At 41.8% G+C, this 21,962-nt stretch overlaps 1 protein-coding gene across 2 annotated transcripts; it reads right to left on the reverse strand.

Moving 5' to 3' along the window:
* Positions 1 to 102: 102 nt before the first annotated feature.
* Positions 103 to 21,850, reverse strand: si:dkey-283b15.2 (neuronal pentraxin-1). Of its 2 annotated transcripts, none has more exons than XM_029646063.2 (5): positions 21,696 to 21,850; positions 18,068 to 18,951; positions 16,349 to 17,008; positions 4,849 to 5,028; positions 103 to 3,862 (listed from the first exon to the last, which is right to left on the reverse strand). In XM_029646063.2, exons 2-5 carry the CDS (start codon positions 18,755 to 18,757, stop codon positions 3,653 to 3,655), a joined length of 1,740 nt encoding a protein of 579 aa, XP_029501923.2. In that variant the 5' UTR covers positions 18,758 to 18,951; positions 21,696 to 21,850; the 3' UTR covers positions 103 to 3,652. The 2 variants fall into 2 exon arrangements, with proteins under 2 accessions (XP_029501923.2, XP_029501922.2); XM_029646062.2 differs by having other exon boundaries at positions 16,349 to 17,011.
* Between the last annotated feature and the right edge of the window lie 112 nt (positions 21,851 to 21,962).

The following is a 21,962-nucleotide window of genomic DNA, read 5'->3' on the forward strand; positions in this document are numbered from 1 at the left end:
GCAGTGAGGGAAGCAGACAGGTCAAACAAGACATCAATTGCAGTCTGAGGTCAGAATGGGATTCAAGAACATAAATTGATTAGTAAATAAACATTCAACCAGAAACATCAAGGTTTTTATTTACAAATAGTATCAAATCGTTTCTGATCCGTGTGCAGTATCCACAGACAACGTCTACTGATAGAAACACAGCCAGATCAAACATTTCCAAAGCCACAATGTTATTACAGCAAATGTTATATTAGCCTAATATAACATTTGAATAAAAAAGGAATTTGAGAAATGTTTTATAAATTTGGCCATCAAACAACAACACGATTTCAAATAAAAAGGTACATACATTGACAAATAAAGTAGTACAAATGAACACACACTTCTGTTCAATATCAGTAAATAACAAGAACTCAATTTCAGTGGAACTTTCTTACCTGCTAAATACAAAGTGCATTGTAAATAAAATCATAAATCTGTTGCTTGTCTGATTCTTGGTTTAGGGGTGAAACCTGACTCCTACATTAAAAAGAGAGATAAAGAGAAATGTGCGGTAACTCCCTTACATTTTCACTCCCCTACGTAGCATGATTCATAATACATTAAATCAAGCTTTAAAATGTGTTGTATGTGTACTGAACAAAAATATGAACTCAACATGTAAAGTGTTGGTTCCATGTTTCATGAGCTGAAATAAAAGATCCCAGAAATGTTCCATACGCACAAAAAGCTTTTTTGTACACACATTTTTTTACATCACTGTTAGTGAGCATTTCCCCTTTGCCAAGATAATCCATCCACCTGACAGGTGTGGCAGGTGGATGGAAACTGATTAAACAGCATGATCATTACACAGGTGCACCTTGTGCTGGGGACAATAAAAGGTCACTCTAAAATGTACAGTTTTGTCACAACACAATGCCACAGATGTCTCAAGTTTTGAGGGAGCATGCAATTGGCATGCTGACTGCAGGAATGTCCAACAGAGCTGTTGCCAGAGAATTGAATGTTAGTTTCTCTACCATAAGTCGCTGAGGGCTGAGGAGTATTTCTGTCTGAAATAAATCCTTTTTGTGGGGAATTACTCATTCTGTGATTGGCTGTGCTTGGCTCCCCAGTGGGCGGACCTGACTCCCAAGTGGGTGGGCCTATGCCCTCCTAGGCCCACCTATGCCCTCCCAGGCCCACCCATGCCCTCCTAGGCCCACCCATGGCTGTGCCCCTGCTCAGTCATGTGAAATCCATAGATTAGGGCGTAATGAATTTCTTTCAATTGACTGATTTCCTTATATACACTGTAACTCAGTAAAATATTTGAAATTGTTGCATGTTGCATTTATATTTTTGTTCAGTATACATATAAAGACTCATAAAGCACATTTCTTTGCTGGGAATTCATGTCTCAGGTAAATAATTGAAAACAAAATCTGAAATCAAAACAATAACACAAAGCTAGAATCCTGAATTGAAACCATAACAAAGAGGTCACCCCACCTCTGTTTTGGTATAAAGCTGAGATATGGGCCTGGTGAAATGTAACCACTCTTAAATTCATAGACAGAGCTGTGGATGCAAAGACTGACCACCCATGATATCAACATTATCAGTTTTACCCATGTTTGGAGGCTATACAGTGTTAGTTTACATTTGCATCGTTTACAAATATTGGAGTAAAACAAGCTTATATTTTGGGTTCTGATATGGTATGACATTTGAACTAAGCTCATGATTCATTTCTAAGTTATATTCTTCAAGAATCAATGGGTATATGTAATTAATTTATAAGTCCAAAAATGGACGTAACAACTAAGGACCCCGGCTTTAAGAAAATGTACTCAATGTACTTATATCACAGGAAAACAGGAAAAAAAAATTAAAGACTAAACAAATGAATTAGTCTAACTTTTCTTTGGTATAGTAGCTGTATGTTTCAATGGATCTTCTTTCAAAGAGAATCCATTGGTCAACCTCACGCTCTCCTTCTACTTATGTAACAACTTTCAAAGTCAATTATACGGGCCCACTATAAGGATGCTGTGTACCGTAACAACAATATCTATTGATCTTTATCAACTATATGACAATATATCATATTATCCTTGTTGTGACATTAAAACAGCAGTAACATTTTAGTAACACTAATAAAGGGTCAAATAGAAGCTAGAAAAATAGATACATTTACAGAGCCTTCAGAAAGTATTCACACCACTTGACTTATTCTACATTTGTTGTGTTAATAAAACATTTATTACGGTTAGATTTTTTGTCACTGGCCTACAAACAATACCCAATAATGTCAAATTAATTCAAAATTAAAAGCTGAAATGTTTTAAGTCAATCAATATTCAGGAGTACAATTTTGCTTAAAAAGTCACATAAGTTGCATGGACTTTATTGTGCAATAAAAGTGTTTAAAGTTATTTTTGAATGACTACCTCATCTCTGTTCCCGACACATACAATTATCTGTAAGGTCCCTCACAGTCAAGCAGTGAATTTGGCTGTGACAGGAGAAAATTGAGGATGGATCAACAACATTGTAGTTACACCACAATGCAAATCTAATTGACAGAGTGAAAAGAAGGAAGCCTGTACAGAATAAAAATATTCCAAAACATGAATCCTCTTTGGAACAAGGCACTAAAGTAATACTGCAAAAAATGTTGCAAAGCAATTAACTTGTTGTCCTGAATATAAAGTGTTATGTTTGGAGCAAATTCAATACAGAACATTACTGAGTACCACTCTCCATATTTTCAAGCACAGTGGTGGCTGCATCATGTTATGGGTATGCTTGTAATCGGTAAGGACTGGGGAGTTTTTCAGGATAAAAAATATATGGAATAGATCTAAGCACAGGCAATATCCTAGAGGAAAACTTGTTTCAGTCTGCTTTCCAACAGACACTGGGAGATTAATTCACATTTCAACAGAACAATAACCTAAAACACAAGACCAAATCTACACTGGAGTTGCTTACCAAGCAGATTGGAATGTTCCTGAGTGGTCAATTTATGGTTTTGACTTAACTCTACTTGAAAATGTATGGTAAGACCTGAAAATGGTTGTCTATGATCAACAACCAATTTGACAGAGCTTGAAGAATTATTGCACAATCCAGGTCTGGAAAGCTCTTAGAGACTTACCCAGAAAGACTCATAGCTGTAATCACTGCCAAAGTTGCTTCTACAAAGAATTAACTCAGGGGTGTGAATACTTGTGTCAATGGTTATTTCTGTATTTGATTTTCAATACATGTAAAAACATGTTTTCACTTTGTCATTATGGGGTATTATGTGTAGATGGGTGAACGTTTGTTATAATTTAATACATTTAGAATTCAGGCTGTAACACAACAAAATGTGGAATAAGTCAAGGGGTATGAATACTTTCTGAAGGCACTGTATATATAGTCCATTTCATTATCAAAACATTTAAATTCCATAATAGTCATAACACAGTCTCTGGGAATGGGGCTCTTCAGTCTTTCAGACTAAAAGGAAGGCATAGTTTTAGTCAGGTGGTAATATTAAGTGGAGTGGATTCTCTATCCTGTGTGATCTCATACCCCCTCTGGATCTGAAAAAAATCCTTCTTCGATAGTACTTTTAAGTATGTGTGTGATATGGATCCATTGGTAATGTCATAATAGTTGGTTGCCCTTAGTGACAGGGGTCGAAGGGGTACTTCGTGACCCCTCCGTGGAGCTCCACCACGTTCTCGGACCAGGTGATGACGTCCCCGCTGAGGTGGCTGTTGCAGGAGGCCAGGCTGTAGATGTCATCGGCCGTGAGGACATTAGCCCACATCTGGAGGTCAGAGATGTCCCCCATAAACGCCTGCGTGGCGTCGAAACGACCTCCCAGAGTGTCCTGGAGGAGAGAGACAAGGTAATGTTAGGCACATTCTAAAGTTAGGATTTGGACTTAAGAAAGGAGCCATAAATGCATTTAAACTAAATAATGGGGTCTGTTTGTGGCTAGCTTTGGATCACAGGATGCTGCTGAGGGAAGGACAACTCATAATAATGTCCGGAACGGAGCTAATGGAATGGCATGTGTTTGATGTACTTGATACCATTCCACCTATTCCGCTCCAGCCATTAGCATGAGCCTGTCCTCCCCAACCTCCTGTGCATTGTATGTATGGTGTGTAGTAGTAGGTGGTAGTCTGCCTTCATTATATGACAAACCTATCTGCTGCTCTAAACGAGACACGGTCAGGGTTCAGAGGTCAGAGGCCAGGATTACACAGTAATGACTCTGACCTTAACCCCAACCACGATCACTGTTTCTGAGAGAAAGCCCATGCTAGCAAAGTGACTGCTTTTGTGGTTGGTTAAGGGAGAGTGCACAACAGTCCCTCAGCTTGGGCTTTGTTTACACTGGTGGCCCAATTCTGATATATTGCCCAATTATTGTAAATAGCTGAAAAGACCAATTAGTGGTAAAAAAAAAAGAGATCAGAATTGGTGTGCCTGTGTAAACATAGCCTTAGAGTTCTAGACAGTCGTGGCGTGATACATAAAGGGTGGCTATACTAGGATAAGGGACTCAGTCAATAATAGGTGAAATTATGGGCTGAGGAGGGAAGGAAGGAAGGGAAAGGGGATACCTAGTCAGTTGCACAACTGAATGCATTCAACTGAAATGTGGCTTCCGCATTTAACCCAACCCCTCTGAATCAGAGAAGCGCGATGGGCTGCCTGGGAGCAGTTTGTTGTTGTTAACTGCCTTGCTCAAGGGGTTAATGAGTGAGGTCGCAGGGAAAATGGCTTAGTGTGCACTTTTTTTGTCTTGTGTAATGCAGAATCTTTTTGTAGACACTCAATAACCAACTGAAAGAATTTGAAGATGACCTGTTCCTGTCCGAGGATGAAGACCCCTCCAGGTTTGATGGGATGCCATGCGGACAGGTTCTCCCCAGAGCCCCTCTTCACCCCGTCCTGGTACGCCTCCCACTCACCGTCCCTAGTCGACCACGTCACACACACATGGTGCCACTTTCCATCGCTGATAGAAAGGGGCAGAGTCACTGCCTGGGGGGAAGGGAGGAGAGTAGGGATTGAGTACCACCAAGTTGACAGCACAAGGAGATAACTTGTGTGTTTCCAGTAGTAAACAGGTAAAGATTTGTACTACTTGATGACTTGATGTTGGTAGTAGATAAGTAGTTAAAACACTACAGCTTTACTACACAGGCTTGTCAATAGTAGTCAAGTAGTGTTTTTACTACTTGATGTTGGTAGTAGATAAGTAGTTAAAACACTACAGCTTTACTACACAGGCTTGTCAATAGTAGTCAAGTAGTGTTTTTACTACTTGATGTTGGTAGTAGATAAGTAGTTAAAACACTACAGCTTTACTACACAGGTTTGTCAATAGTAGTCAAGTAGTGTTTTTACTACTTGATGTTGGTAGTAGATAAGTAGTTAAAACACTACAGCTTTACTACACAGGCTTGTCAATAGTAGTCAAGTAGTGTTTTTACTACTTGATGTTGGTAGTAGATAAGTAGTTAAAACACTACAGCTTTACTACACAGGCTTGTCAATAGTAGTCAAGTAGTGTTTTTACTACTTGATGTTGGTAGTAGATAAGTAGTTAAAACACTACAGCTTTACTACACAAGCTTGTCAATAGTAGTCAAGTAGTGTTTTTACTACTTGATGTTGGTAGTAGATAAGTAGTTAAAACACTACAGCTTTACTACACAGGCTTGGCAAGGTGTTTTTACTATATGTTGGTAGTCACTACAGCTTTACTAGGCTTGTGTAGTTTTTTTTGACTACTTGATGTTGGTAGTAGATAAGTAGTTAAAACACTACAGCTTTACTACACAGGCTTGTCAATAGTAGTCAAGTAGTGTTTTTACTACTTGATGTTGGTAGTATATAAGTAGTTAAAACACTACAGCTTTACTACACAGGCTTGTCAATAGTAGTCAAGTAGTGTTTTTACTACTTGATGTTGGTAGTAGATAAGTAGTTAAAACACTACAGCTTTACTACACAGGCTTGTCAATAGTAGTCAAGTAGTGTTTTTACTACTTGATGTTTGTAGTAAATAAGTGGTCACACTACAGGAAGACAACACTGGCTTTTCGTGACCACCAAAGACAAGACAGGAAGTAGTTGGCTGTTGTTAGCTAGCTACTGTTTTTGCTCATCCTGAATGTAATCCTCTTCCGTCCTTCGTTGTCCTGTCTTTCATAGTTAGCCCTCATGCTGACACCAGTTCCTTTAAGGTTTAGGAATACTTTCATGTCGTTGTCCTGTCTTTCATAGTTAGCCCTCATGCTGACACCAGTTCCTTTAAGGTTTAGGAATACTTTCATGTCGTTGTCCTGTCTTTCATAGTTAGCCCTCATGCTGACACCAGTTCCTTTAAGGTTTAGGAATACTTTCATGTCGTTGTCCTGTCTTTCATAGTTAGCCCTCATGCTGACACCAGTTCCTTTAAGGTTTAGGAATACTTTCATGTCGTTGTCCTGTCTTTCATAGTTAGCCCTCATGCTGACACCAGTTCCTTTAAGGTTTAGGAATACTTTCATGTCGTTGTCCTGTCTTTCATAGTTAGTCCTCATGCTGACACCAGTTCCTTTAAGGTTTAGGAATACTTTCATGTCGTTGTCCTGTCTTTCATAGTTAGCCCTCATGCTGACACCAGTTCCTTTAAGGTTTAGGAATACTTTCATGTCGTTGTCCTGTCTTACATAGTTAGCCCTCATGCTGACACCAGTTCCTTTAAGGTTTAGGAATACTTTCATGTCGTTGTCCTGTCTTTCATAGTTAGCCCTCATGCTGACACCAGTTCCTTTAAGGTTTAGGAATACTTTCATGTCGTTGTTTAGCCGTTTATATAACATTTTAGGAAATGAAAAAGGATCAGGAGAAATTCAGTAGTGATCAGTGGCGACACTACACGCACAAATGGCAGTAGAAATTCAATAGTGATTGAGTAGGCATACAGCAGTAGTTTTTGTGTAGCAATTCAATAGTGAACATGTAGGAATTGTGTAGGTATGTGTAGGTTTTAAGTAGTAAATACCCAAAAGTTCAGAAGTTACACAGAAGTGATTGAAATAGGAAATATGCATTGTTCACCAGTGATGAAAGGTCCCAATTTGTCACTCATTTACTATTTAAATGACTACATTAATCACTACTGGTTTAATACACATCTCAACAGCAATCAAACAGTAAAACCAGTAGGGTTGTGTAGATCTTGTGTAGTATTGCTGAGTAGTAACTCCGTAGTATTTTTTCATGAGGGCTGAGACCAAGGTTGTGAATTACTGGGGGTGGTCTCTAAATTATGCAAATGAACTACTCTCCTGTTTGTTTAAAATGTAGTGGTAAATATGTAAATAAATGTTTCCAAATGAAACAAATACCCCCACCTCTCTGTCATGGTTTAAAGCATGTATTTATATGTGGCAGCACTGTCCACTCAGTAGTGCTGAATTTCGGCCCAAGTTCCTTTACACATAGATTTTCCTTTGTACTTCCTAATTTACGCCATTTGTTTGCCATGTGTCCTTGATAAACAAATTGCCTTTATTCCAATCGTTATATTTATCCGTTGATTTATCATTGTTTGTTTTTGTCAGTCAGCTGTTTAGAGGCTCATTGGTTGTTTTTCAGGTGCGTGTGGGTACTGGTGTTCTCTGTGACCGAGGTAAAAACAGATTCATGTTGGATATTCAATGGATATTTGCCTGTCGTTTTCCTTACACCCACCAATAGCAGTTAGGGACCGTCAACATAGTGACAAATCAAATGTTTCAAATTTCAATAGCTCTTTAACCATTTCTCCTAAAACTTTCAAAACGGGTTGTAGCTAACTCCATGGCATAGACACACATTGCACACACTTTTTTTTGTCGGTTTATATCTCACACTATTTTAAATGATTTATTTTAATTGATTTATTTGAACAAGGTTTATAATGTACACTCAGTGGGCCTACACATTGCATACCCTTTTGTTTGTCCATTTGCATTTTATGAGATTTCACAATAATATTTTAAAGATTCAAATTTCAATAGCTTCTCTTAGTCTTATGACCTACAACCCTCAAACTACTTTCAGAATATCCACCGAATAGCCTTATGTGTAGCACAACCTTTTGTTTGTACATTTTCATCTCAGGTGATTTTAAATTAATTGTTCTGTTTTTCATTGTTTTGAATTTCAATAGCTCTCTGGTCATGTGACCTACAACCCTCAAACTGCTGTCAGAATATCAACTGATAAGCCTAATATATTGCACACCCTTTTGTTTTTCCATTCTCATGTCAAACGATTTTACATACATTTCTTACTTTCAAATGTCAATAGCTCCTTGGTCATGTGACCTACAACCCTCAAACTGGTGTCAGAATATCCAGCCGAAGCCAGCGTTCGATTCAAACCGTTGCGGTTTACAGTTAGCTAAGTATACGGGGGACGTGTGTTTAAATGTTTCACCATAGCCGCTCTGTGATCAGACTGATGCGAGTAGTACACTTTCATCAGCCTTCTCCCAGGACATAACTCCCCCCTCCCAGCCAAAGCCAGGGATGCGTTCGAGACATCATTCTCCGATTGGCTTCCTGTCAAGGTCAGAATTTGTTTACAAGAGCCCCGCAGCAAATCATTGAGTTTGGTGGAACCGCCCTCACATTTTCATGCTTGACCGAAAGCCCCATATTCCAGGACCGTCTGCCGCCTTCCGTTAACGATCAACAGCCATCACCATCTGCAGGACTCTCTTTGTGTACGGACTAGTACCGAGGTAACTCCTGGTTTGCATCGTTAGCGACACCTGAAAACAGGTGACATACAGGGAGGGATTGGAAGAGCCCTGCTAGAAGGCTACCTCGTTATCTAGAAGGCTAAGGACTCTTTAAGAGAGTCATTGTTACTCCCGCCGTTTACTCGTGTTTCATTGAAGTTCTTCACTTTGACATTCTGAGCCCTGTGCAGAAATCACATCACGTCAACACGGGCCTTCGCAATGCTTTGTTTTAATTAAACAGTCGGATTCCCCTGGTCCGCACCAGTTCTAAGTCAGCTGATAGGCGCCGGCTGATGCGACCCGCCGGAGACCCAGCGCCGGCGAGCGCTGTAGCTGGGGAGATCCGCGAGAAGGGCCCAGGACGCGTCCAGAGTTGTCGCCACCAACTGCCGGACCCAATCCCCCACAGGTCCGCCTTTGGCCTGCCGACAGACACCACCCGATGAAGCCCCTCACGCAGACCCTTGCGAAACCACGCACTAGAGACTGCGAGATGAGCCGCATAACGAACTTCCAACGGTGGCGAGAGGAGGGCGACGGAGCGACTGCTCCCCCAGCCGCGGCTTGAGCCCCACTTCGCACCCCAGCCCGACCGACACAGCCCTTAGAGCCAATCCTCATCCCGAAGTTACGGATCTGACTTGCCGACTTCCTTTACCTACATTGTTTTAACATGCCAGAGGCTGTCCACCTTGGAGACCTGCTACTGATATGGGTACAGATTTTCAAGGGCCAGCGAGAGCTCACTGGACGCCGCCGGAACCGAAACGCTTTCCAGGGCCCATCTCTTGGGTCGATCCCATTCCAGGGCGTCTTGCCCTTCACAAAGAAAATAAAACTCTCCCCGGGGCTCCCGCCAGCTTCTCCGGGATCGGTTGCGTTACCGCACTGGACGCCTCGCGGCGCCCGTCTCAGCCAGTCCGTGGACATTCTGAAAGTAGTTTGAGGTCAGTAGGTAACAAATGAGAAAGTTTGAAAAATATATGCAAAATCTTGTGAGATGAAAATTACAAACTAAAGGGTGTGCAATGTGTAGGCCCACCGAGTGTACATTCTGAACCTTGTTTGAGGTCAGTAGGTCACATGACCAAGGAGCTATTGAAATTCAAAAGTTTACTAAATTAATGTAAAAACGTGTGCGATGAAAACAGACAAACCAAAGTGTGTGCAAAATAGAAGGGTAGTCAGTGGACATTCTGAACCTTGTTTGAGTCCAGTAGGTCACATGACCAAGGAGCTATTGAAATGAGAAAGTTTGAGACATTTATGTAAAATCGAGCGAGGAAAATGGATAAACTAAAGGGTGTGCAATGTGTAGGGCCACTGAATTCTGAAAACAGTTTGTACTTTGTTTATGCTCCCTAACTAATTCAACTAGGAATACAAAATGCTGTTCACATCTCCACGTTTATGAGCTTTGGAAAGCGAATTAATATCCAAATCGTGAAAATAAGACATGCGCAATGTTGTGCGCAATTTTTCCAACATCATGATACTTATTTGGAGTCTGTGGCTCAAGTGGTTTGAAAGCTATTGAGGTTTGGAAGCGCAAATATCCCTTGAATATTCAACTTGAAACTGTCTTTACCTCGGTTTCTCTGTGCCATCCGTGGCCAAATATAGTAGACCATTTATTTCGCTTTATTATTTCTAGCAATATTTGTTTTCTTTCCTGGATCAACTGATGATGGTAGACAATATCACAAGACAACTAGTCTCCAGCTAGACACCAATGTGCATCCAATCCATCCAACAAGTAGGCTATACGTTAATGACAGTAGGCCTACAAGGTGACTCTTTGGTTTAGAAGAGGATAAATGATTAACGTTCAATGTTCTAATTCAATTGTTAAATGCTTAATAATGATAAATAACACTGTCATCATTTTCATCAATGTAAGGACAGAAAGGAAGTATTTTATGTCACACGATCTGTGAAGACTCCAAGCATTAACTCATTAACTATGGACTAACTCATGAACAAGGGTGGAAAACATGTTTTGATTTATTTAACTCATGTATTATATTGGATGTAGGCTACCGTTTCTTTGTGTAAAATTACCTCTGCTGAGAGGGTAGGCTAACAGAAGTGATGTAGGCCTAGTGGAAGGTAAAAGGTAGGCTAACAGAAGTGATGTAGGCCTAGTGGAAGGTAAAAGGTAGGCTAACAGAAGTGATGTAGGCCTACTGGAAGGTAAAAGGTAGGCTAACAGAAGTGATGTAGGCCTACTGGAAGGTAAAAGGTAGGCTAACAGAAGTGATGTAGGCCTACTGGAAGGTAAAAGGTAGGCTAACAGAAGTGATGTAGGCCTACTGGAAGGTAAAAGGTAGGCTAACAGAAGTGATGTAGGCCTACTGGAAGGTAAAAGGTAGGCTAACAGAAGTGATGTAAGCCTACTGGAAGGTAAAAGGTAGGCTAACAGAAGTGATGTAAGCCTACTGGAAGGTAAAAGGTAGGCTAACAGAAGTGATGTAGGCCTACTGGAAGGTAAAAGGTAGGCTAACAGAACTGATGTAAGCCTACTGGAAGGTAAAAGGTAGGCTAACAGAAGTGATGTAAGCCTACTGGAAGGTAAAAGGTAGGCTAACAGAAGTGATGTAAGCCTACTGGAAGGTAAAAGATAGGCTAACAGAAGTGGTGTAAGCCTACTGGAAGGTAAAAGGTAGGCTAACAGAAGTGATGTAAGCCTACTGGAAGGTAAAAGGTAGGCTAACAGAAGTGATGTAGGCCTACTGGAAGGTAAAAGGTAGGCTAACAGAAGTGATGTAAGCCTACTGGAAGGTAAAAGGTAGGCTAACAGAAGTGATGTAGGTCTACTGGAAGGTAAAAGGTAGGCTAACAGAAGTGATGTAAGCCTACTGGAATGTAAAAGGTAGGCTAACAGAAGTGATGTAGGCCTACTGGAAGGTAAAAGGTAGGCTAACAGAAGTGATGTAAGGCCTACCGGAAGGTAAAAGGTAGGCTAACAGAAGTGATGTAGGCCTACCGGAAGGTAAAAGGTAGGCTAACAGAAGTGATGTAAGCCTACCGGAAGGTAAAAGGTAGGCTAACAGAAGTGATGTAAGCCTACTGGAAGGTAAAAGGTAGGCTAACAGAAGTGATGTAGGCCTACTGGAAGGTAAAAGGTAGGCTAACAGAAGTGATGTAAGCCTACTGGAATGTTAAAGGTAGGCTAACAGAAGTGATGTAAGCCTACTGGAAGGTAAAAGATAAGCTAACAGAAGTGATGTAAGCCTACTGGAAGGTAAAAGGTAGGCTAACAGAAGTGATGTAAGCCTACCGGAAGGTAAAAGGTAGGCTAACAGAAGTGATGTAGGCCTACTGGAAGGTAAAAGGTAGGCTAACAGAAGTGATGTAAGCCTACTGGAAGGTAAAAGGTAGGCTAACAGAAGTGATGTAGGCCTACTGGAATGTAAAAGGTAGGCTAACAGAAGTGATGTAGGCCTACTGAAAGGTAAAAGGTAGGCTAACAGAAGTGATGTAAGCCTACTGGAAGGTAAAAGGTAGGCTAACAGAAGTGATGTAAGCCTACCGGAAGGTAAAAGGTAGGCTAACAGAAGTGATGTAAGCCTACTGGAAGGTAAAAGGTAGGCTAACAGAAGTGATGTAAGCCTACTGGAAGGTAAAAGGTAGGCTAATAGAAGTGATGTAAGCCTACTGGAAGGTAAAAGGTAGGCTAACAGAAGTGATGTAAGCCTACTGGAAGGTAAAAGGTAGGCTAACAAAAGTGATGTAAGCCTACTGGAAGGTAAAAGATAGGCTAACAGGAGTGTTGTAAGCCTACTGGCCTACTGGAAGGTAAAACTGAATGTATAGGGAGCATTTATTTTTTTGTGACCAGCAATAAAGATAAAAAACACGACATAACTGTCTACCGGTAGATCTATTTGAAGTTCATGGTAATAGGCTTACACGTTGTAGCCTAGTCTGGTAAGTTCACTGTGTGTTAGGATGACCAGACCATCCTGTTTATCAGGTGTCCAGACTTTTCAGGCTACAAAAAAGGTCCATTTGTCAGCAAGAAGCATCAATTAATGTAGGCCTAATCAATGGCAATGGCTGAATTTCAATAGGCACACTTGGTGTTTTGTAACACGTCTATTTTCATTCATCAAGTGGCGCAAGTATACAGTTGAAGTCGGAAGTTTACATACATTGGCAAGTCAGTTAGGACATCTACTTCTTGCACAGATATTTTTTCTAACAATTGTTTACAGACAGATTATTTCACTTTCACATAATTCACTGTATCACAATTCCAGTGGATCAGAAGTTTACATACACTAAGTTGACTGTGCCTTTAAACAGCTTGGAAAATTCCAGAAAATGATGTCATGGCTTTAGAAGCTTCTGATAGGCTAATTGACATCATTTGAGTCAATTGGAGGTGTACCTGTGGATGTATTTCAAGGCCTACCTTCAAACTCGGTGCCTCTTTGCTTGACATCATGGGAAAATCAAAAGAAATCAGCCACGACCTCAGAAAGAAAATTGCAGACCTCCACAAGTCTGGTTCATCCTTGGAAGCAATTTCCAAATGCCTGAAGGTACCATGTTCATCTGTACAAACAATAGTACACAAGTATAAACACAATGGGACCACACAGCCGTTATACCGCTGAGGAAGGGGACGCGTTCTGTCTCCTGGAGATTAAGTACTTTGGTGCGAAAAGTGCAAATCAATCCCAGAACAACAGCAAAGGACCGTGTGAATATGCTGGAGGAAACAGGTACAAAAGTATCTATATCAACTGTAAAAGTCCTATATCGACATAACCTGAAAGGCCGCTCAGCAAGGAATAAGCCACTGCTCCAAAACCACAATAAAAAAGCCAGATGACGGTTTGCAACTGCACATGGGGACAAAGATTGTAATTTTTTGGAGAAATGTCCTCTGGTCTGATGAAACAAAAATAGAACTGTTTGGCCATGATGACCATCATTATGCTTGGAGGAAAAAGAGGGAGGCTTGCAAGACAAAGATCACCATCCCAACTGTGAAACACAGGGGTGGCAGCATCATGTTGTGGTGGTGCTTTGCTGCAGGTGGGACTGGTGCACTTCACAAAATAGATGGCATCATGAGGTAGGAAATTATGTGGATATATTATTGAAGCAACATCTTAAGACATAAGTCATGAAGTTAAAGCTTGATCGCAAATGGGTCTTCCAAATAGACGATGACCCCAAGCATACTTCCAAAGTTGTGGCAAAATGGCTTAATGACAACAAAGTCAAGGTATTGGAGTGGCCATCACAAAGCCCTGACCTCAATCCTATAGAAAATATGTGGGCAGAACTGAAAAAGCGTGTGTGAGCAAGGAGGCCTACAAACCTGACTCAGTTACACCAGCTCTGTCAGGAGGAATGGGCCAAAATTCACCCAACTTATTGTGGGAAGCTTGTGGAAGGCTACCCGAAACGTTTAACCCAAGTTAAACAATTGAAAGGCAATGCTACCAAATACTAATTGAGTGTATGTACATTTCTGACTCACTGGGAATGTGATGAAAGAAATAAAAGCTGAAATAAATCATTCTCTACTATTATTCTGACATTTCACATTCTTAAAATAAAGTGGTGATCCTAACTGACCTAAGACAGGGAATTTTTACTAGGATTAAATGTCAGGAATTGTGAAAAACTGAGTTTAAATGCATTTGTCTAAGGTGTATGGAAACTTCTGACTTCAACTGTACATGCAGTTTGGATGCAGGAATTATTTTGGAGTGGATGAACACGCATAGGTAGCCTACTTTTTGAAGTGATTTGTTTGACAATCAGATGAAAATATCATGACTGGTTGTGTTAATGCCACATTAAAAGGTAATACATTTTTTACAGTTTAAATGATGTCTTTAATATTAGTCAAATACATTTTTTTTTTATTGATAGAGACCCACGAAAACCATGGTGTAATTCACACTCTGGCTGAGACTCTCTCCACCTGCTGTCTAAGTAAGCTGCTCTCTGACGTCATTGTCACGCCATTAAGACGGATCACTGGTGTCAGAAAGTCCATTCGGTTTACCTTCAGAGTTACAATGCTCTTCAGTGTAGCCTAGTTATTATATACTGAGCTTCTGAGCTAGTGAGTCCAACAGGCCTTCTGGGCTAAACCTTTGGCTACAGAGACGTGGCTTACGTGGCTTTTATCCTCACAGCTGAAGTGTTAAAGCCAAGAGAGTTATATAGCATCCACTCTGCCCATCTCCGACCCGTTCTAGCATACTATACTGAACAAAAATATAAACACAACATGCAACAATTTTTATTATTTTACTGAGTTACAGTTCATGTAAGGAAATCAGTCAATTGAAATGAATTCATTAGGCCCTAATCTATGGATTTCACAACTGGGAATACAGATATGCATCTGTTGGTCACAGATACCTTTAAAAAAAGGTAGGGGTGTGGATTAGAAAACCAGTCAGTATCTGGTGTGACCACCATTTGCCTCATCCAGGGCGACATCTCCTTCGCATAGAGTTGATCAGACAGTTGATTGTGGCCTGTGGAATGTTGTCCCTCTCTTCTTCAATGGCTGTGCGAAGTTGCTGAATATTGGCAGGAACTGGAACACGCTGTCGTGTGTTCCCAAACATGCTCAATGGGTGACATGTCTGTTGAGTATGCAGGCCATGGAAGGACTGGAACATTTTCAGCTACCAGGAATTGTGTACAGATCCTTGGCTGCGGATGAATGGCACGACAATGGGCCTCAGGATCTCGTCACGGTATCTCTGTGCATTCAAATTGCCATTAATAAAATGCAATTGTGTTTGTTGTCTGTAGCTTCTGCCTGCCCATACCATAACCCCACCACCACCATGGGGCACTCTGTTCACAACGTTGACATCAGAAAACTGCTCGCCCACACGATGCCATACATGTGGTCTGTGGTTATGAGGCCGGTTGGAGGTATTGCCAAATTCTTTAAAACAATGTTGGAGGCGGCTTATGGTAGAGAAATTAACATTCAATTATCTGGCAACAGCTCAGGTGGACTATCCTGCAGTCAGCATGCCAATTACATGCTCCCTCTAAACTTGAGACATCTGTGGCATTGTGTTGTGTGACAAAACTGCACATTTTAGAGTGGCCTTGTATTGTCCCTAGCACAAGCTACACGTGTCAGGTGGATGAATGATCTTTGCAAATGAAAGATTCTCACTAACAGGGATGTAAACAAATTTCTGCACAAAAGTTGAGAGAAATAAGCTTTTTGTGAGTGGAAAATGTATGGGTATCTTTTATTTCATCTCATGAAACATGGGACCAACACTTTACATGTTGCGTTTATATTTTTGTTCAGTGTAAATAGTATGCAGAAAAATATATCGTTTTATAAATAGACTGACATTTCCAAAATAGACTCCCACAATTCGTTAGTTTTGGTACAGCACGTCAATTTCTCTGATTATCAGCTGTTGTCAAACATGTTGGAAAAGATGAAAAGACGAGTGAATTCCACTAGACCAAACACCAAAATGAGTATGCAGTTTAGGTATGTAATACACTAGGATGGGTATTCAGACATGGCCACTCTCTACTCAACGCTCTCTCTCCTCATCTCACCTTGTCATCCACCAACAGCTCCATGGGATTGTTGCCCCACTCAATCAGCACCAGTTCGTTGGCCTGTCCTGGTACAGAGTAGGAGAAGGGGGTCCCCAGCCCGGGGCCTGCGCCCCCCTTTATCCACAGACACAGGGTGAGGGCAAAGATCTCGTGCAGGAGGGTCATCTTCACCTTCCCGTACATGTAGTTGGTTCTCATGGGGAAGCCGATCTGGAAGGCATCAGGGGTCTTGGTCTTCTTCCTGCTGTTGGTACCTGTGTGGTGCAGGTTATTCAGTAGAGAGTCCAGTTTGTTGTTGGAGTGCAGGCCAGCCCTGGGCCCTGGTATGCGATAACCCGTTCTCTGCAGATAACCATGGCTATCTGCCTCGTTGTCGTGTTGCCCATCGTCATGGTGATCATCGGGGTGGTCGTCATGGTGACTGTCGTCGTGATGCCCGTCATTGTCATGGTGATTGTCATGGTGACTGTCGTCGTGATGCCCGTCATCGTCGTGGTCTTCATGGTGCCCGTCATCGTGGTGATCGCTGTCGTCATGGTGATTGGGGCTGCTGCTGAGGGCAGCAGCGGTGTGGTGCATCTGCTGCTCCAGAGCACTGATCTTCCTCTGGAGGAGCTCCTTCAGAGAGCTGGAGTAGGTGGTGGAGGTGTTCCTTGACTGCTGGGGAGGGAGACACAAACACTACCCTTATTTACTGTTGACTACAGTACATACATTCTTTTTTTTATTATGGTTGTGATTGAGAAACAGATTGAGAGATAAGTATTGCTATTTGACCGTTTTTACACTGTTGACTTGTGGTCTCTCTGTGGGACAGTGACGATAGACAGATGGCATGGGCAGCAGAGGGTACAGATCTGAGATCAGTGTCAATTATCATGATCTCCACTTACAGCCTGATAATCAGGCCACAAACCTGGACGACAAAGCCTTAATTACGAGAGAAAGCAAGAGAGAAAGAACAGGTAGGAATGATCTGCCCTGCCCAGCTCCATCCAGCCACACTAATTTTACCCATCTACCAAGCTAACCTAACTCTCTCTACCAATCTTAAACTCACCCAGCTAGCTCTGCCCTGCTCATCTCAAAGCCACCCAACCATACCAAACCCTACCAAGCGTAAAGCAGAATCCATTTAAACCGTCAGTGCTCAATAACCTTGTCTAGTGTGCCCATTTTGACTTAGACAGGGTGATCATCCAACCCCACTGTTCTGCTCCAGACAGTCAGACAGGGCTGGCAGTGTAGCAGAGGAAAGGGACAATGGTGTTCCTGGATTGTTTTTACAAATAAAGGATTTTGATGCCAGAAAACAAGATGTAGAATTCTGTCTCGCATGGCAGGGTGGTACTTTCATGTGATTAACTGATTAACAGATGTAAATATCCCGAGCTCTTATTCAGCTTGATTTGTTTATTTGACCAAACAATCCAATGACATGTGCATCACCTGACCTGAGACAAGACAAGGAAGTGACACGTGGAAACACATTACACCCCACTTCTTCTCTCGCTCTCTCTCTTTCTTTCTCTCTCGCATTATAATATAGTAATCTGCTATTTAGCAGACGCTTTTATCCAAAACAATTTAAAGTAATCCCTTAATCCTGATTTTAGTATCTGTCTCTCATCCCTCTGTCATTCTTTTATCTCTTTCCTCATGACCCCATCCTATCTCTATTATCTCTTTTCTGTACTAAACGGAACTCTATCTCACCTGCAGGTTATCCATTCTCTCTTTAAGGGCCTGCAGCATCCTGCCCAGTTCCTCCGGAGATTTTGATGATATCATATCCTCTGGTGTTGCGTGTTTATCCTTCCCCCTGTTGTTATGCCCACTGTCCGACCGGTGCTCCCCATTCCCAGGGTAGTGTCCGGCTGCATCCAAGGCATGGTTGTTGTTTCCATGGTGACCCTGCTGGTTGCCATGGTGACCGTTGTCAGCGTAAGGTAGTTGGCTGACAACCCCTCCGTGATGAGATGGAGGTCCATGGTGGTCGTTGTGACCCCCAATGCCTGGCCCAGAGCCCTCACACAGGGTGAGCTTGGAGGTTAGCTCCCTGATGGTCTCTCTCATATCCAGGATGGTCTCTTTCTGCTGCACCAGGCTTTCTCTCAGGTGTAAAATACTGGTTTTAGCCTCCTCTGTCATTCCCCACCAGCCATTATTGTTCGGGGGCCCTACAGGAGGCCCGTGGTGCCCTGCCCCGCTAGGCCCCATGACTGGCCCCCCAGAGGGGAAGCAGGCAGGGTCGGTATCAGCAGGGACGGGAATGCAGATGAACCGCGGGTGGCCTCCATAGTCAGGCCCTGGCATGGCAGCGGTAGGGGAGATGAAGAGGAGGATGGTGGAGAGGATGAGTGTTTGAAAAAACGGCGAGGGTTTAGAGGTGCACTTGTGTCCCATTTTCAGCACTCTTTGAGTTATGGTTTGAGGTTGAAGAAATAGACTTCAACCTGTCTGATGTGAGTAAGTTTAACTCTTTTGAATTAAAAGCAGCATGTCCCAGAAAAGCTATTTTCCAATAGCTCTGTGGTCTGATACCTCTGAAAGTTTCTTATTTTATGGTGTGGGAGAACCAGGTTTGTTGTGGAAAGCACCTGCAAGAAAAGTATGAGGTTTAGAATGCAGCTGAGTAACTTTTGGTCTAGGACAGCACACGAAGTAGCAGGGACCGGTAGTTCCCCTTCTATTGCTGTGGATGCTGTTTGGAAGACTACAAGGCTGCAGTTGTAGGTATGGAAGCCAGTACTGTACTCTAGGCAGGGCCGTACACAGATCTTTAGTGGTCTCAAAGTGAGAAAAAGGGTGCCACCTTCCAAAATGACCGTCATTCCATTTATATTTTTATACTGCTCCTGTAGCCAAATTCTTCATGATTTGTTTAAACATAGGCTTTACTTTTCTACCACAACACACTCACTCATCATACATTGTAGACTAAGCCAGCTCAAAGATGAAAGGAAGTTAGTTGATTATCTTGCTAGAACCACTACCGCGGTCTATATGGTATCTGATAATCGCTGATGTAGACTAGATGGATCAGCTAGTTAGCTAGGCTATGCTGTCAAGACAAGCTAGTCTTTACTTGATTTGAATTTGTTTGGCTAACAAACAGTCAAACTGCAGTCGCCCCCTTCCCTGTCCCTTCCCTGTCCCTGTCCCTGAAAAGTCCCTGTCCCTGACCGTGAGGCAACACGTGCTACTAACCTACTACTGGCGGTCCATTGTCCGATAGGCAATTCGTTGCATTTGAAGTTACAAGAGAGAGAATAGACTAAATGAAATAAAGAGTCATTGTTCTTTTTCTTTTTTTTTACACGCACGTGCCTGACTGTAGTGCAGTATTCCATCTGCAGGGTTGAAGCATTCATTGGCTTTTGGGAGATTAATCAAGGGATTGGCCTGGAATAAAACAAAATCACAGAGTACCGATAGCACGCACACCAGATCATCATAACAAAATCACAGAGTACCGAAGCACGCACAGAGATCATCATAACAAAATCACAGAGTTGTTAAATCATCATAACAAAATCACAGAGTACCGATAGCACGCACACCAGATCATCATAACAAAATCACAGAGTACCGATAGCACGCACACCAGATCATCATAACAAAATCACAGAGTACCGATGACGCACACCAGATCATCATAACAAAATCACAGAGTACCGATAGCACGCACACCAGATCATCATAACAAAATCACAGAGTACCGATAGCACGCACAAGATCATCATAACAAAATCACAGAGTACCGATAGCACGCACACCAGATCATCATAACAAAATCACAGAGTACCGATAGCACGCACACCAGATCATCATAACAAAATCACAGAGTACCGATAGCACGCACACCAGATCATCATAACAAAATCACAGAGTACCGATAGCACGCACACCAGATCATCATAACAAAATCACAGAGTACCGATAGCACGCACACCAGATCATCATAACAAAAACACAAAAAAAACAAGTAAATCAGTAAGAAATAAAGTGAGCATCTAAGCCTTCACATTATTAAGAATAGAGTATGTTCTGAAATTAAAATGTTGTTTTTACTGGCTGCTTAAGAAATCTCTTGATGATCACTCACACCTTGTCATGCAAGTTCAAGCATCTGCTGCTCTTATTTCTATGACCAGTCCGATCTAAAGTTTTCTACACCACTTCCCTCGCAAGGGGAAAGGTTGGCAATGATCTATTGTGGTGTTACGGTCTACCATAGCAATCAGACACTCCTAATCACATCTAATCACCATTGGATGTATTTTTACAGTACCGTAAATAAAGATGTGTGGGCACGTGGGGTTACAGCTAAAACCGTGATGGCCACCTGTCGCTCCCAATCCAGATATTGTTTGACCCAGTTCAACTGCAGAGTTCAACTGACAGTCATTCATATGGCCATAAAGAGAAAGAGAGATAATATCTAATATAATATAAGCTTGAAGATGAGTTTGTGGCTTGAATCAGCTGTGTAGTGCTAGGACAAAAACCAAAACATGTACCCAGGGGTGGCCCCAGGACCGAGTTTGGGAAACACTGGCTTAGAGGAGAGCCAGATTGTCGAGCCACACAACCCTGTTTCACCCAATCTCAATTCTTTGGCCTTTTTAGCCCTACCTTTATTATCTTTCACAGATCTTCCAATTAACCTAATTACAAATACTTATTAGGCTGACAGAGTCAAGAGACAAGAACGTTTTCCTCTGCTGTGTGTGTGTGGGGGGGGGGGGGCTTTACTTTATAGTAGGCCTACGGGCACCATATGGTTTAAGTGGGCATTGAAGTCAGTGATTACTGATACATTTAAAGCTGACGGGCACATTTAACACTAATTAGAAAAGGGCTGACCAACAAAAACCTAATATCTGCTCATATGGTGGCTACGTTTGCAATTAAGTAGAGTTTACCAAAGCCAGAAGGAGACCACCGAAGCATGACAATATAATTTCCAGGGATGGGTTGTCAATTACAATCTAATTGAGGATTTAAAAACAATTGAATTCCAGTCATCTCCTAGATTGAAGAACAATTGACCCCAATCCTGGCCTCTACACAGCACAACCAGAGTATATCGGATGAATGGGTCAAAGTCATATCAATTGAGTTGAATTTCACTAGACAGGTTTACAAAGTTTGTAATGACCCCTGATCAGAATGTAATGACAGAGACCCATAGAAACGGTCATCACCTGGAAGAAATACACCTGTATCTAACATCAAACTGAACTTGAAATAATCTAATTCATCTTGGAATGAAAGTCAATAAATCCAACGTGAATGGTCATAATCTACACATTGTTGAACAGAAAGAAAGTGTCCTTACCTGAGAACCTGTGTGTCCTGCTCCTGTTCCGTTGGTCAGTTAGTAAATCCACCTCACCACATACACTGATCAGATTGGGAGATTTACTCCAGGGGAGTGTGTTAACACATCTCTCTTTCCCTCTCTCTCTCTCTCTCTCTCTCTCTCTCTCTCTTTCTCTTTCTCTTTCTCTTTCTCTCTCTCTCTAACCATTTCTCTTCTCTCTCTCTTCTTTCTCTTTCTCTTTGAAAAGGCTCTCTCTCTTTCTCTTTCTTTTCTTTCTCTCTT

This window comes from Oncorhynchus nerka, linkage group LG3 (assembly GCF_034236695.1).
Source record: "Oncorhynchus nerka isolate Pitt River linkage group LG3, Oner_Uvic_2.0, whole genome shotgun sequence".
In the NCBI taxonomy this organism is placed as follows: Eukaryota; Metazoa; Chordata; class Actinopteri; order Salmoniformes; family Salmonidae; genus Oncorhynchus; species Oncorhynchus nerka.

Excerpts from the sequence above, each read along its gene's own strand:
- si:dkey-283b15.2 (XM_029646062.2), bottom strand. The coding sequence starts at position 18,757 with ATGGGACACAAGTGCACCTCTAAACCCTCGCCGTTTTTTCAAACACTC. Across the intron at positions 17,012-18,067 it reads AGAGAATGGATAACCTGCAG|CAGTCAAGGAACACCTCCAC; the intron begins GTGAGATAGAGT and ends CTCCCTCCCCAG. Across the intron at positions 3,863-4,848 it reads TCATCCTCGGACAGGAACAG|GACACTCTGGGAGGTCGTTT; the intron begins GTCATCTTCAAA and ends TCTCTCCTCCAG.